This window comes from Mobula birostris, chromosome 25 (genome assembly GCF_030028105.1).
Source record: "Mobula birostris isolate sMobBir1 chromosome 25, sMobBir1.hap1, whole genome shotgun sequence".
Taxonomy (NCBI): Eukaryota; Metazoa; Chordata; class Chondrichthyes; order Myliobatiformes; family Myliobatidae; genus Mobula; species Mobula birostris.
In genome coordinates, this window is record NC_092394.1 from 31667742 (window position 1) to 31680874 (window position 13133).

The 13133-nt window shown below is 42.9% G+C and overlaps 1 protein-coding gene across 2 annotated transcripts in view; it reads left to right on the top strand.

Annotated features, from left to right (window-relative positions):
* The first annotated feature begins 1013 nt into the window (after window positions 1-1013).
* c25h11orf54 (chromosome 25 C11orf54 homolog) overlaps window positions 1014-13133 on the top strand; it is a 34636-nt gene continuing 22516 nt past the window's right edge. For both annotated transcript variants that reach the window (XM_072243020.1, XM_072243023.1), the window contains exons 1-3: window positions 1014-1237; window positions 7065-7163; window positions 11841-11914. In XM_072243020.1, the coding sequence (XP_072099121.1) occupies window positions 1177-1237; window positions 7065-7163; window positions 11841-11914 (234 nt within the window). In that variant the 5' untranslated portion in view covers window positions 1014-1176. The remainder of the gene's footprint in view (window positions 1238-7064; window positions 7164-11840; window positions 11915-13133) is intronic.

Consider the following 13133-nt stretch of genomic DNA (forward strand, 5'->3'; position numbering starts at 1 on the left):
TTATGATACAATTTTTAATTTGTCTTATTTTACCGTTTTAATGCTATTATTTTAAAGTGATTTTTTAAATATCAAAAGATTGTTAGCCCAGAACAATAATTTCACCTATAATTCACCTTCAGCTTCTACAAGAGCAACGAGACACCATAGACTGTATTCCAGGCCACGCATTATTCTAATCATGGTTGTTGGGACAAGATTCTGGAATTTTCTGCCTACTGACCCTGGTCTACCTTTATCACACGCTTTCAAGGGGAACACCACCAATTTCTAAAGGACAATTAGGGATGGATAGTAGCTGAAGATGAATATCTTACCACATTGCATGAATGGCAAGATACAGAAGATGTAGAACAATTCCTTATCTGCATGTTCATGAACAACACAAAATTGCACATTCCACGTGTTTGGTAAATATAATGTATATAGCCTTTGCTCCTACACTGCAAGCTTTGTAAATGCATCATTTATCTTTGACTGTAATGCATGTCATCTCAAAATTAGAAATAAGGCTGTAATGAATTGAGTGGAAAAAGTAGGTGGAACTATTTGACTTGCTAAATTATCTTAAAGTATAACATGGGGAATTATTTTTAAACATGTCATGATTTTATTATTTAAGGCATAAAAGTGACGCCTCTGATGGAATAATTCAGCTTCAAAGAAAGACAAAGAGATCCTGGCCATCTTATATATCAACTAACAGTAATAATACATATTTTTAACGAATGCAGAATAACGTAGGCTTATTTTTAAAAGATCTGAACCGCAGAGTTTAAAATTAACCCGGCAATGTGTTGTTCGAGTCCCACGTTAAATTTAACACCAGAATCTAACTGGACAAAAAGACTATTCCATCTTTAAATGTTTTGGACAATTAGGACTTTAGATTTCTGCACCCATACCCTAACTTACTACTTTACAGCACTTTATCTTTTAAACTGTTTCCTTCCAGAATTCAGAAGGTGCAACACCCTCACGACTTTCACAAAATATCTCCTACCGAGGTAAAGCCAGGTTAATATCCCCCTTGCCTTCACCAGTATGACGTTTAACCGAGACTTTGAACTTTACCCTCTGGAAATTATTAGACCAGTCCGGTAGCAAGTAACCAGGGAGAAATCAAACTCCGAAAGCGCCTGCCGGGAAGACTGGGTTTGACCGGATCGGGCTGTAATGGCTGCAATTGTTGAGAAGTCTGCACTTTATGTTCCAACTTTAAAGGAGCTTTGTGAAGGTAAAACCCCGACTTTGCGCTGGGCGGATGAATGCAAGTCGCGGGACTGCCTGCAATGTGCAATACTGAAAGAAAACACCCAGGAAAATGATAGTGTTTTATCCCTGTGACGAGAGCAAACTACAGCTGTCGGAAGGTCTAACGCTTCACCAGTAAACATCACCACCATCTTGGAATCTTATGTTAGAGTAGATTGTTTTTGCCTACAGTGACGAACAAGGACCCCAGGATCTATCTCTACAGTTATCTTTAGAAGACATTTTTAAAGTATTGTCACTGTCACCGATTAAACCGACTGTTTTACTGGTCTTTTCAGAGGGCAGTCAAACTAACATGATGGGTCTTCAGCGTCGAGTACGCTAAGTAACTGATTATATTACTGAATATATTAGTGAACTAGTTTTCTAAACAACGTTACTGAAACTAATTTAAATTTTGGTTCTCGAGTTGCTGTGCTGGATTTGAAATTGTTCCTCCCGATTAGCAGCCCAGGTACTGCGTCAGAATCTTGGTACAAGTAAATCAATCATTGCCAGTGTTAAAAAAGCAGTATTGTACGTCTCTTTATGTCTAAACTGGGTACCCAGGACTTAAGACCGTAAGACATAGGAGCAGAATGAGGCCATTCAGCCCGTCGGGTCTGCTCTGCCATTCCATCATGGCTGATCCCAGAGCCCACTCAACCCCATACATCTGCCTTCTCGCCATATCCTTTGATGCCCTGACCAATCAGGAAATGATCACCTTCCACCTTAATTATATGCACGGACTTGGCCTCCACCACAGTCTGTGGCTGAGCATTCCAAAGATTTACTACTCTCTGGCTAAAAAAATCCTCCTTACCTCTGTTCTAAAGAGTCACCCCCTCAATTTTGAGGCTGTGCCCTCTAGTTCTGGATACCCCCACCACAGGAAACATCTTCTCCACACCCACCCTATCTAGCCCTTTCAACATTCAGTAGTTTTGAATGAGATCCCCCACATTCTTCTAAATTTCAGTGAGTACAAACGCTCCTCATATGCTAACCCCTTCAATCCTGGAACCATCCTTGTGAACCTGCTCTGGACTCTCTCCAATGACAACATATCCCTTCTGATATATGGGGCCCAAAACTGTTGACCATACTCTTAAGTGTGGTCTGACTAGTGTCTTATAAAGCCTCAGCATTATCTCCTTGCTTTTATATTCTATTCCCCTTGAAATAAATGCCAACATTGCATTCGGCTTCTTTACCACAGACTCAACCTGTGAATTAACCTTCTGGGAGTCTTGCGTAAGGACTGTTAAGTCCCTCTGCACCTCTGATGTTTGAACTTTCTCCCCATGTATATAATAGTCCACACTGTTGTTCCTTGTCCAAAACATTTAAAGATGGAATGATCTTTTTTATCCAGTTAGATCCTGGTGTCAAGCTTAATTTGACCGAGTCATGGGACTTGAATAACACATTTCCCAACACTGCATTCCATCTGCCACTTTTTTGCTCATTCTTCCAATAAGTGCTGCTGCAATCGCATTGCTTCCTCAGCACTACCGACCTTTCCACCTGTCTTTGTATCATCCGCAAACTTTGCCACAAATCCATCAATTCCATTATCTAAATCATTGACAAACAATGTGAAAAGCAGCAGTCCCCATACTGACCCCTGAGAAACACCACTAGTCACCGGCAGCCAAGCAGAAAAGGCCCCTTTTATTCCCACTCACTGCCTCCTGCCTGTCAGCCATCCCTCTATCCTGCCAGTATCTTTCCTGTAACGCCATAGGATTGTATCTTGTTAAGCAGCCTCGTGTGGCACGTTATCAAATGTCTTCTGACAATCCAAGTAAATGATATCCACTGGCTCTCCTTTGTCCAGCCTGCTTGTTACTTCCTCAAAGAACTCTAACAGATTTGTCAGGCAAGATTTCCTTTTACAGAAGCCATGCTGACTTTGACTTACTTTATCATTAGTCTCCAAGTATCCCGAAATCTCATACTTAATAATAGACTCCAACACTTTCCCAACCCCTGAAGGTAGGCTAACTGGCCTATAATTTCCTTTCTTTTGCCTTCCTCCCTTTTTAAAGAGTGGAGTGACATTTGCAATCTTCTAGTCCTCCGGGACCATGCCAGAATCAAATGATTCTTGAAAGATCATGACCAATGCATCTGTTATCTCTTCAGCAACCTGTCTCAAGAGGGCTGTAGTCCATCTGGTCCAGGTGACTTATCCATCTTTAGACCTTTGAGTTTGCCTAGCACTTTTTCCTTTGTAATAGCATTGGCACTCAGTCCTGCTCCCTGACATGCATGGACCTCTGGCGCACTTCTAGTGTTTTCCACAGTGAAGACAGATGCAAAGTGCCCATTAAGTTCATCTGCCATTTCTTTCTCCTCCGTTAGTACCTCACCAGCATCATTTTCTAGTGGTCCAATATCAACTCTCACCTCCCTTTTACTCTTTATATAACTGGAAAAAGTTTTTGGTATCCTGCTTTATATTATCGGCTAGTCTGCTCTCATATTTAATCTTTTCCCTCCTCATAGCTTTTTTAGTTGCCTTTTGTTGGATTTTAGAAACTTCCCACTCACTTTTGCTACCTTATAGGCCCTTTCCTTGGCTTTTATGCAGCCCTTAACCTCCTTTGTCAGTCACGGTTGCCTACCCCTGCCATTTGAGAACTTCTTCCTCTGTGGGACATATCTATCCTGCGCCTTGTGAACTATTCCCAGAAACTTCAGCTATCTCTGCTCTGCCGTCATCCCCACCAGTATCCTCTTCCGATCCACCTTGTTTACCACTGAACATTTTAACATGATTTAATTATCTATAATGAACCTTTTTTTGCAGTAGTGATTCTAGCTAACTGTCAAAGAACATTCCCTGAACTTGAGTAACTTAGACAAATAATTGAGGGCTTCAAATTCCTCCATATAAATAACAACAACAAATCGTCCTGGTTCAACCATGTGGATGCTATGGTCAAGAAAGCACACAATCACCTCTGTTCAAGAAGGCTAAGGAAATTAAATATGTCCTCAAAGACTCTTACCAATATTTTATAGATGCACCATAGAATGCATCCAGATAGGATGCATTGCAGCATTGCTAGGGCAACAGCTCTGTTCGTGACTGCAAGAAATTAGAGAGTTGCAAATGCTGCCCCGTCCATCATGCAAACTCCTCCCTTAACTCTGGAAAGCAGCTAAGGACCCCTCCTACCCTTCTAAGTTGGGCGGAAACCCCTGATTCAGTTCTGTATCACTCTACGATCCTCTAATGGTTGAGCTAGGTAATCTAATGACCATAGAGTTTTTGTTTGATCCGTCATCTGTGCTGAGTTTGATAATCCTATTGGCACAATGGTAGGATTCCAAAACTGACCTCATCCCACTAGATCGTAACAAGGAAAATTGGTTGGAGTTGGCAAAGCAGATTGTTTATCCTTCCTGCAGTTCCTTGTGGTAAATGGTGGGTTGGGCTGATGTGGATTCAACAGCGATGCCCCACACAGCTGACTAAACTTGGGCTGCAAACATGATTAAAATACATACACAAATGATGAGCTCTCAAGCAAGGAACTGTAGTTAGGGCCTCTGGTGAACCGCACCACAAGGATCTAACTTTCGGTAGAGAACGATGGAATTGACAACAAGAAATGGTTTTAAGCTAGAATGACACAATGGCAGGATGCAAATGCAGTGGAAAGATTATAGGGTCGTAGGTGCTTTTTTTTTGCTCGCTTTGACCATCACAACGTGGAAGCATCTTCATGAACTGCCACAGCCCCTGGTGACCCTATGTTGTCAGTTTGAGACCGATGTCAGAGCATCCTTTAGGAGGGTGAAACCACAAACATAGCTGAGTGCTGAAGACCTGTGCTGATTAATTGGCTGGAGCGTTCACCAATATCTTTAACCTCTGGCTTTGATAGTCTGCGGTACCTACCTGCTTCAACTATACCTGTGCCTAAGAAGAGCATGATGATCTGCTTCATTGACTGTCATCCAGCAGCACTTGCATCCACTTTGAAGTGCTTTGAGAGGTTGGCGATGAAATGTATCAACTCCTGCATCAGAAGCAACTTGGGTCAACTGCAATTTGCCTACTGTCAGAACAGGTCAACAGCAGATGCTATTTCATTGGCTCTTCAATCAGTCCTGGAACATCTGGACAGGGAGGATGCACACATCAGGATCCTCTTCACTGACTACAGCTTGGCATTCAATACTATCATCCTTTTAAAGCTAATCAATAAGCTTCGACTCCTTGGCCTCAATATCTCCTTGTGCAATTGGATCCTCGATTTCCTTGCCTGCAGACCTCAGTCAGTCTGGACCGGCAGCAACATCTCATCCACAATCTCCTCAGCACAAGTGCACCACAAGCCTGTGAGCTTAGCCCCCTGCTCTACTTGTTTTATACTTATGACTGTGAGGCTAAGCACAGCTCCAATGCCATATGTAAGTTTGCTGACGATGCCTCTGTCGTTGGCCAAATCAAGAATGATAAAAAAATCAACGTGTAGGAGGTAGATTCAAAATCTCAGTGGTGCTACAACACCATCCTTTCCCTCAATGTCAGCAAGACCAAGGAGATGATTATTGACTTCAGGAGGAGTAAACTGAAGGTCCACTATGCAGTCCTTATTGGGGACCAGAGGTGGAGAGGGTATGGTTTCAAAGGATCCGACCTGGGCCCAGCACGCAGGTGTCGTTTCAAAGAAAGCACGGCAGTGCCCCTACTTTCTCAGAAGTTTGCGGAGATTCGACATGTCACCTAAAACTTCGATAAGCTTCTATAGATGCGCGGCGGAGAGTACATTGACTGGTTGCATCACGGTCTGGTATGGAAGCACCTTGTACGGAAAGCCTACAAGAAGTCGTGGATACGGCCCAGTCCAGAGGGTAAACCCCTCTCCACTATTGAGCACATCTACACGGAGCGCTGCTGCAGAAAAGCGGCATCCATCATCAGGAACCCCCACTATCTAGGCCATCATGACTGCCATCGGGGAGAAGCTACAGGAGCCTCAGGTCCCACACCACCAGGTTCAGGAACAGTTATTATCCCTCAACCATCAGGCTGTTGAACCAGAGGAGATAACTTCACTTGCCCCACCACTGAACTGGTCTCATTTTTTAAGGACTCTGCATCTCATGTTCTTGATATTTATTGCTTACTTATTATTATTATTATTATAGTCATAGTCATACTTTATTGATCCCGGGGGAAATTGGTTTTTGTTACAGTTGCACCATAAATAATAAATAGTAATAGAACCATAAATAGTTAAATAGTAATATGTAAATTATGCCAGTAAATTATGAAATACGTCCAGGACCAGCCTATTGGCTCAGGGTGTCTGACCCTCCAAGGGAGGAGTTGTAAAGTTTGATGGCCACAGGCAGGAATGACTTCCTATGACGCTCTGTGCTGCATCTTGGTGGAATGAGTCTCTGGCTGAATGTACTCCTGTGCCCACCCAGTACATTATATAGTGGATGGGAGACATTGTCCAAGATGACATGCATTATTTCTTTTCACTTTTTTTTATTTGCACAGTTTGTTTTTTTTTGCACATTAGTTGTTGTCTGCCCTATTGGGTGTGGTCTTTCATTGATTCTATTGTGTTTCTTGTATTTATTGTGATTGCCTGCAAAAAAATGAAAAAGAAGAGTTTATCTATGTTAACATATATGTCATATGTACTTCGATAATAAATTTACTTTGAACTTTGAGTATAAATTACTATATCACAGAAGCAGGCTCTTCGGCCCATCTAGTCCATGCTGAACTTTGAGGGAAAAATGCCTTTTTAAATATGCTCCTTCTCTTTCAGTGCTGCAAGATGGGTTGAAGAAAAACTTTGCAGAGGTTCAAGTATCAGTGGTGGACTGCCCAGATCTTACACAGGAACCCTTCACTTTTGCTGCTGCAGGTTAAGTACTGCATCTGTTTGTTTATTTATTTAGTGAAACGGTGTGGAGTAGCCCCTTCTGGCCCCCTTCAGGCCATGCCATCCAGCAACCCTTGACAAACCTGACTAATCCGAACTGAATCAAGGGACTTTTTACAAAGACAAATTAACCTAACCGCTATGTCTTTGGACTGTGGGAGGAAACTGGAGAAAACCCTCGCATTCCACGGGGAGGACGCACGGAGACTCGTTAGAGAATGGCGCCGGAATTCACTTCTGGAATGTCCAAAGCTGTAATAGCATCACACTAACCATGCTATTTTATATTATTAAATCTTTAACTTTTAACTCCACCATACAAATTCCAAACTACTAGCCAGCCAGCCCGACAACTGATAGAGCAGCCACTGTGTTTCACACACTGACCCAGATAGTAAGTATAGTTTGAACCCTCATTCCATAAAGCGACGCTGGGCACATGAATAACTACGTATAAAGTGATTGACAGGAAATGATAAAGTAGTGGTGGTGGAGGTTGTGGAGGGGTGGGTTAATGGGTGGAGGTGCCTTACTGCTTGGGGAATGTAACTGTTTTTGAGTCTGGTGGTCCTGGCATGGATGCCACGCAGCCTCCTCCCTTATGGGAGTGAGGCCAAACAGCCCATGAGCAGGGTGGGTGGGATCCTTCATGATGTTATGGGTACTTTTCCGGCGTCTTGATATATAATGTCCTCGATGGTGGTAGGCTGGTGCAGGTGATGCGCTGGGCACTCAAACTATTTGTAGAACAAGAAAACGAAGCTCAGGGTTGCATGTGGTGATGTATACAGTATGTACTTTGATGATAAATTTACTTCGAAACTTTCCTGTCCAATGCAGTGTGTTTTCCGTACCATGCAGCGATGCAACACGTTAGGATGCTCTTTACTGCACATCTGTAGAAGAATATAGGCATGAATAGTCCAGCTCTCTTCAGCCTCCCCAGAAAATAAAGGCAGTTTTTGAGCTTTCCTGATTGTGTAGGAGTAGCTCCTGAGTACTGTAGAGACTGTGCAAGATTTTAAAGTAGATGCACAGAAGTAATGGTGTGATTTCCACTTATTTCTATTGTAACAGTGGTCAATCTGAAAGAGAAACTTGGTCAAAATTGCTTTTTCAACATGTAAGAGAATTTCTCTTGCGTTTCCTCTCCCACCCCCCCCCCCCCCCCCGCCAACCCTCCAGGGTTATGTGCCAGGTCACCTTGACAATCACATTTTATTTGGAACGTAGGAGAAGAATTAGGCCATTTGGCCTATCGAGTCTACTCTGCCATTCCATCATGGCTGGCTTATTGCCCCCTCACAATCCCCTTCTCCTGCCTTCTCCCCTGTAACCTTTGACACCCTAACTAATCAAGATCCTATCAACCCCTACTTTAAATATACGCAATTACTTGGCCTCCATAGGTGCCTGTAACAATGAATTCCACAGATTTACCAGCCTTTGATTGAAGAAATTCCTCCTCAGCTTTGTTCTAAAGGGACATACTTCTATTCTGAGGCTGCAACCTCTGGTCCTATATTCTCGCACTATAAGAACATCCTCTCCACATCCACTCCACAGGGTGTAATGTTCTGTTATTTTATATAGAATGTGGATTCAAATAATTTCTTGCCAGAAGATTTGAATGTAAGAATAAAAATATCTTGCTGGAATCATGTGGTTCCCAGGCAAAACTCTTACCTAGGATATTGTCTAAAGATCTGGTTACACTTTCAAAGGATATTCCTGTTATAGATGTTTTCCAGAACAGATGCTGGGGTAGGGTGATGGGAATGGGATGTTACAGGGAGGGTACAGTGTGTAGAAGGAGAAGAGATTAAGCAGACGCTTGGAGTCTGAATGAAGGGATGAGACAATATTTGTATTCATTTAGCACAAGGGTTCCCAATTTTTTTAATGCCATGGACCAATACCATTAAGCAAGGGGTCCGTGACCCCAGTTTGGGAACCCCTGGTTTAACAGGAGGGTGGCTATGAGGCTCAATATATTAAAGTGGAGGTAGGTTTTTGGATATTAAGGCAATCAAGGCATAGAGTTAGTGCAGGAAAGATGGATTGAGGTAAATGATCAGCCATGATCACACTGAAAGGCAGAGCAGGTCTGAGGGGCTGAAAGGCCACTGTTGGATATTATTTCTTATGACATTTACCACCACCCTTCTCCTTCTGGCAGAACTGGTCCTTGTCTCAATAGCTTTTCCTTCGGCTCCTCCCACTTCCTCCAGTCTCGAGGGGCAGTCATGGGCACGTGTGTGGGCCCGAGCTATGCCTGCCTTTTTGTTCCAAGCCATGTGTGGTAATGGTCCCCAACTCTTTCTCTGCTACATTGAAGGCTGCATTGATGTTGCTTCATGCACCGATGCTGAGCTTGTTGATTTCATCAACTTTGCCTCCAACTTCCACCTTGCCCTTAAATTCACTTTGTCCATTTCTGACACCGCCCTCCTCTTTTTCGGTTTCTCTGTCTCCATCTTTGAGACAAACTGTCTTCTGTAAACCTACCAATTCCCACAGCTATCTTGACTATACCTCTTCCCATCCTATCTCCTGTAAAAATGCTACTCCCTTTTCTCAGTTCCTTCGTCTCCTCCACATCTGTTCCCAGGATGTGGCTTTCCTTTCCAGGACATTAGACATTAGAGATGGCCTCCTCCTTAGCAAAGAATGGGGTTTTTCTTCCTCCATAATTGATGCTGCCCTCACCAATCTCCTCCATTTCCCTAACATCTGCTCTCATTCCATCTTCCCACTGTCTTGACAGTGATAGGGTTCCTCTTGTCCTTACCTACCGCTCCATGAGACTCCGCATCCAACGTATCATCCTCCGCAATTTCCACCATTTCCAAAGGGATTCCACCACTGAACATATCTTTACCTCCCCCCACCCCGCCGCTTTCCACAGGGATTGCTCCCGCCATGGGTTCCTTCTCCATTCATCTCACCCTACACTTGCCCATGCAATTCCTTTCTCACTTCCATTAAGAAACAGTCCTTCCAGGTAAGACAACATTTCACCTGTCAATCTGCTGGGGTCATCTATTGTGTGCAGTGCTCCCAATGAGGCCTCTCCTACATTGGTGAGACCCATCGTAATTTGGGGGACTGCTTCATCAAGGACTGCATTTTAATGACGTTTCCCATTCCTGTTCCGACATGTTGGTCCATGGCCTTCTCTCGTGCCAAGCTGAGGCCACACCTTGTATACCATCTGGGTAGCCTCCAACCTGATAACATGGAGATTGATTTTCCTTCAGTTTAAAAACAAATCCCTTCGCCTCCCCTATTTTTCTATTTCCCTCTCTGGCCTCTTACATCTTCTCATCTGCCTATCACCTCCCTTTGGGTCCCTTCCTCCTATGGTCCACTCTCCTCTCCTATCAGATTCCGTCATCTCCAGCCCTTTCCCTTTCCCACCCTCTTGGCTTCACCTTTCACCTTCTAGCCTTCCTCCTTCCCTCCCCCACTTTTGTATTCTGGTGTCTTACCCCTTTCTTTCCAGTCCTGAAGAAGGGTCTCCGACCAAACAGTTGTTCATTTCCGTAGATGCTGCTGAGTTCCTCCAATGTTTTGTGTGTGTTGCTCTGAATTTCCAGCAGTTTATATATCATAACAGTAGTTTATGTTCTACTCTGTTATTTGATAGTCTACTGCACGTTTGCAGTGGCTGAATACTTGGTGATGTATTGATTTAAAATAAAATTGTAGGAATCGTGTTTCTGAAAATAATGTAATGTTCACTCACAGAAAGCAACACGTACCCTTCAATATGTTGAATGCTTGTCTGTTAGTTATTGCATACTGTGTAAACAAACTGATCTTAATTATTAAATAAAACAGAAAATGCCTTGAATACCATAGCACTCTTTCTCTATGAAAAGAGAAAGTTAACATTTCAGTTTGACTTTTCATTAGACCTGAAAAAGTAGGGATTCTTAAGCTCAGAGAAAGGTTCAGGGAGGGAAGAGGGAATTGAATGGAAATGTGGAGTTGGAGTTGAAAGAGAGTGCTAAAGGGTTTAGTAAATGACAAATGTAAGTCTGGAGGAAGGGTAAATGGGAGAAGATGAAGTAGAATCTGGATTTATTCGAAGAAGAGTTCTTTAAAATAAGCTTGAAAAATTAAATGCACTCCATCAAGCAAAGGGGAAATGAAAAAGCGATAGTTGTATGCTTTTGACAATGACCAAAGAAATGAGTAGGCTGTTAGATTAGGGAGAATGTTCGAAAGGGTGACACACAGTGGTTACTGCTAATATAAAGCAGTGAATGAACTATAGATTTATATTGAATAAATGGATAATGGTAGAGAATGAAACCCATGGAGAAGATCACTTCGCAGTTACAGTGGTACTTCTTTCTAATGAATTTAATGAAAATAGGGCTTCAGACGCTGTGGTGAAGAAATTATTCTTAGTTTTCTATTAAGTATGTCCTCATTGCTGGTTTCATTGAAGTCAGTAGAAAGTATAGTGGCCAATACTGCTTTGAGCTGATTTCTTGTACCCTTTTACAAAATAGATTTCGTGCTACACAAGATTATCTGTGTAACTTCTCTTGAAGGTTGTGAATTAGCATTGCATTCATATTCAGGATTATTTAATCTACTGAATTTTTTGGAACTAAACCATTTTGATAATGTATTTTTATTTTGCAGGTCTATGTGGGAAACCCAGAATAGCAGACGTGGGTGGAGTTCCTTACCTCTTACCCCTTCCACAAATGGATAAGGTGTGAATGGTTTCAGTTTGGTCAGGCTTTGACATTTTGTGACCCATTCTTCTAATTACCGTTCTTAAAGTCCTCACAAAGGGTATTGTTTTGTGCCATGTTGTATGATGCGGGCAGTCATGGTCTTTCCGTGACCATGACTGTTCTTGGCAAATTTTTCTGCAGAAGTATTTTGCCATTGCTGCCTTCTGGGCGGTGCCTTTACAGGATGGGTGACCCCAGCCATTATCAATACTCTTCAGAGATTGTCTGCCTGGCGTCAGTGGTCACATATCCAGGTTTTGTGATTTGCACCAGATGCTCTCATACACTGCCTTTTCCCATGGCTTCATGTGACCTTGATCGAGGTTGGCACAGGGCTATGCAGGTACTTCTTCTTCTTCGGCTGTCCATCAATTTTGATGTTGACTGAGGCCTGGGCAAGGTTGTATGGAAGTCTGGCAGTTGCCCTTGCTGCAAGTCTTCCCTCTCCATGTCACTGATAGCGTCCAAGGGAAGGGCACTGGGACCCATACAGCTTGGCACCAGTGTCGTCGCAGAGCAATGTGTGGTTAAGTGCCTTGCTCAAGGACACAACACACTGCCTCAGCTGAGGTTCAAACTAGCGACCTTCAGATCGCTAGACCGACGCCTTAACCACTTGGCCACGCGCCAGCAGGTGCTACACCTTGCCCAAGGGTGACCTGCAGGCTAGTGGAGGGAAGGAGCGCCTTACACTACCTTTGGGAGAGACATGTCTCCACCCTGCCACCTAGGTATAAGATTAGGAAGGCATTTCAGTTAATGTATTTTCAAAATCTATAGTGCTCTATTAAAACATATACCTCGCTTTTAATTCATTCATATGTCAGCATGATTTATATAAGCAACCGTTCTAGCTGTGACTGAGTGGGTGAACAGAAAAGATTTCCTACTCTCAACCATGAAATTGTTTTGTGAGGCCAATTATAATTCTACTTTGAAGAACTTTTCTAGATTTACTATACTATGTTAAAAGTGACCGCAAAATCATCTATCAGTTGCCATAGTTTGATTGGCGTAAGGGAGATGAATCTGTACTTCATATAGAGCACTGCACCCCATATCATAATACATGCATCCTTTGCCTTGCTGTTAAAGTGGAGCAGTCCTTCCCAGTGCAGCCTTCTGAAAGGGCCATTCCCTTTGCACCTCACTATTATGCGACGCTCTTCCATCTGCTCAATCACTCCATTTTTCA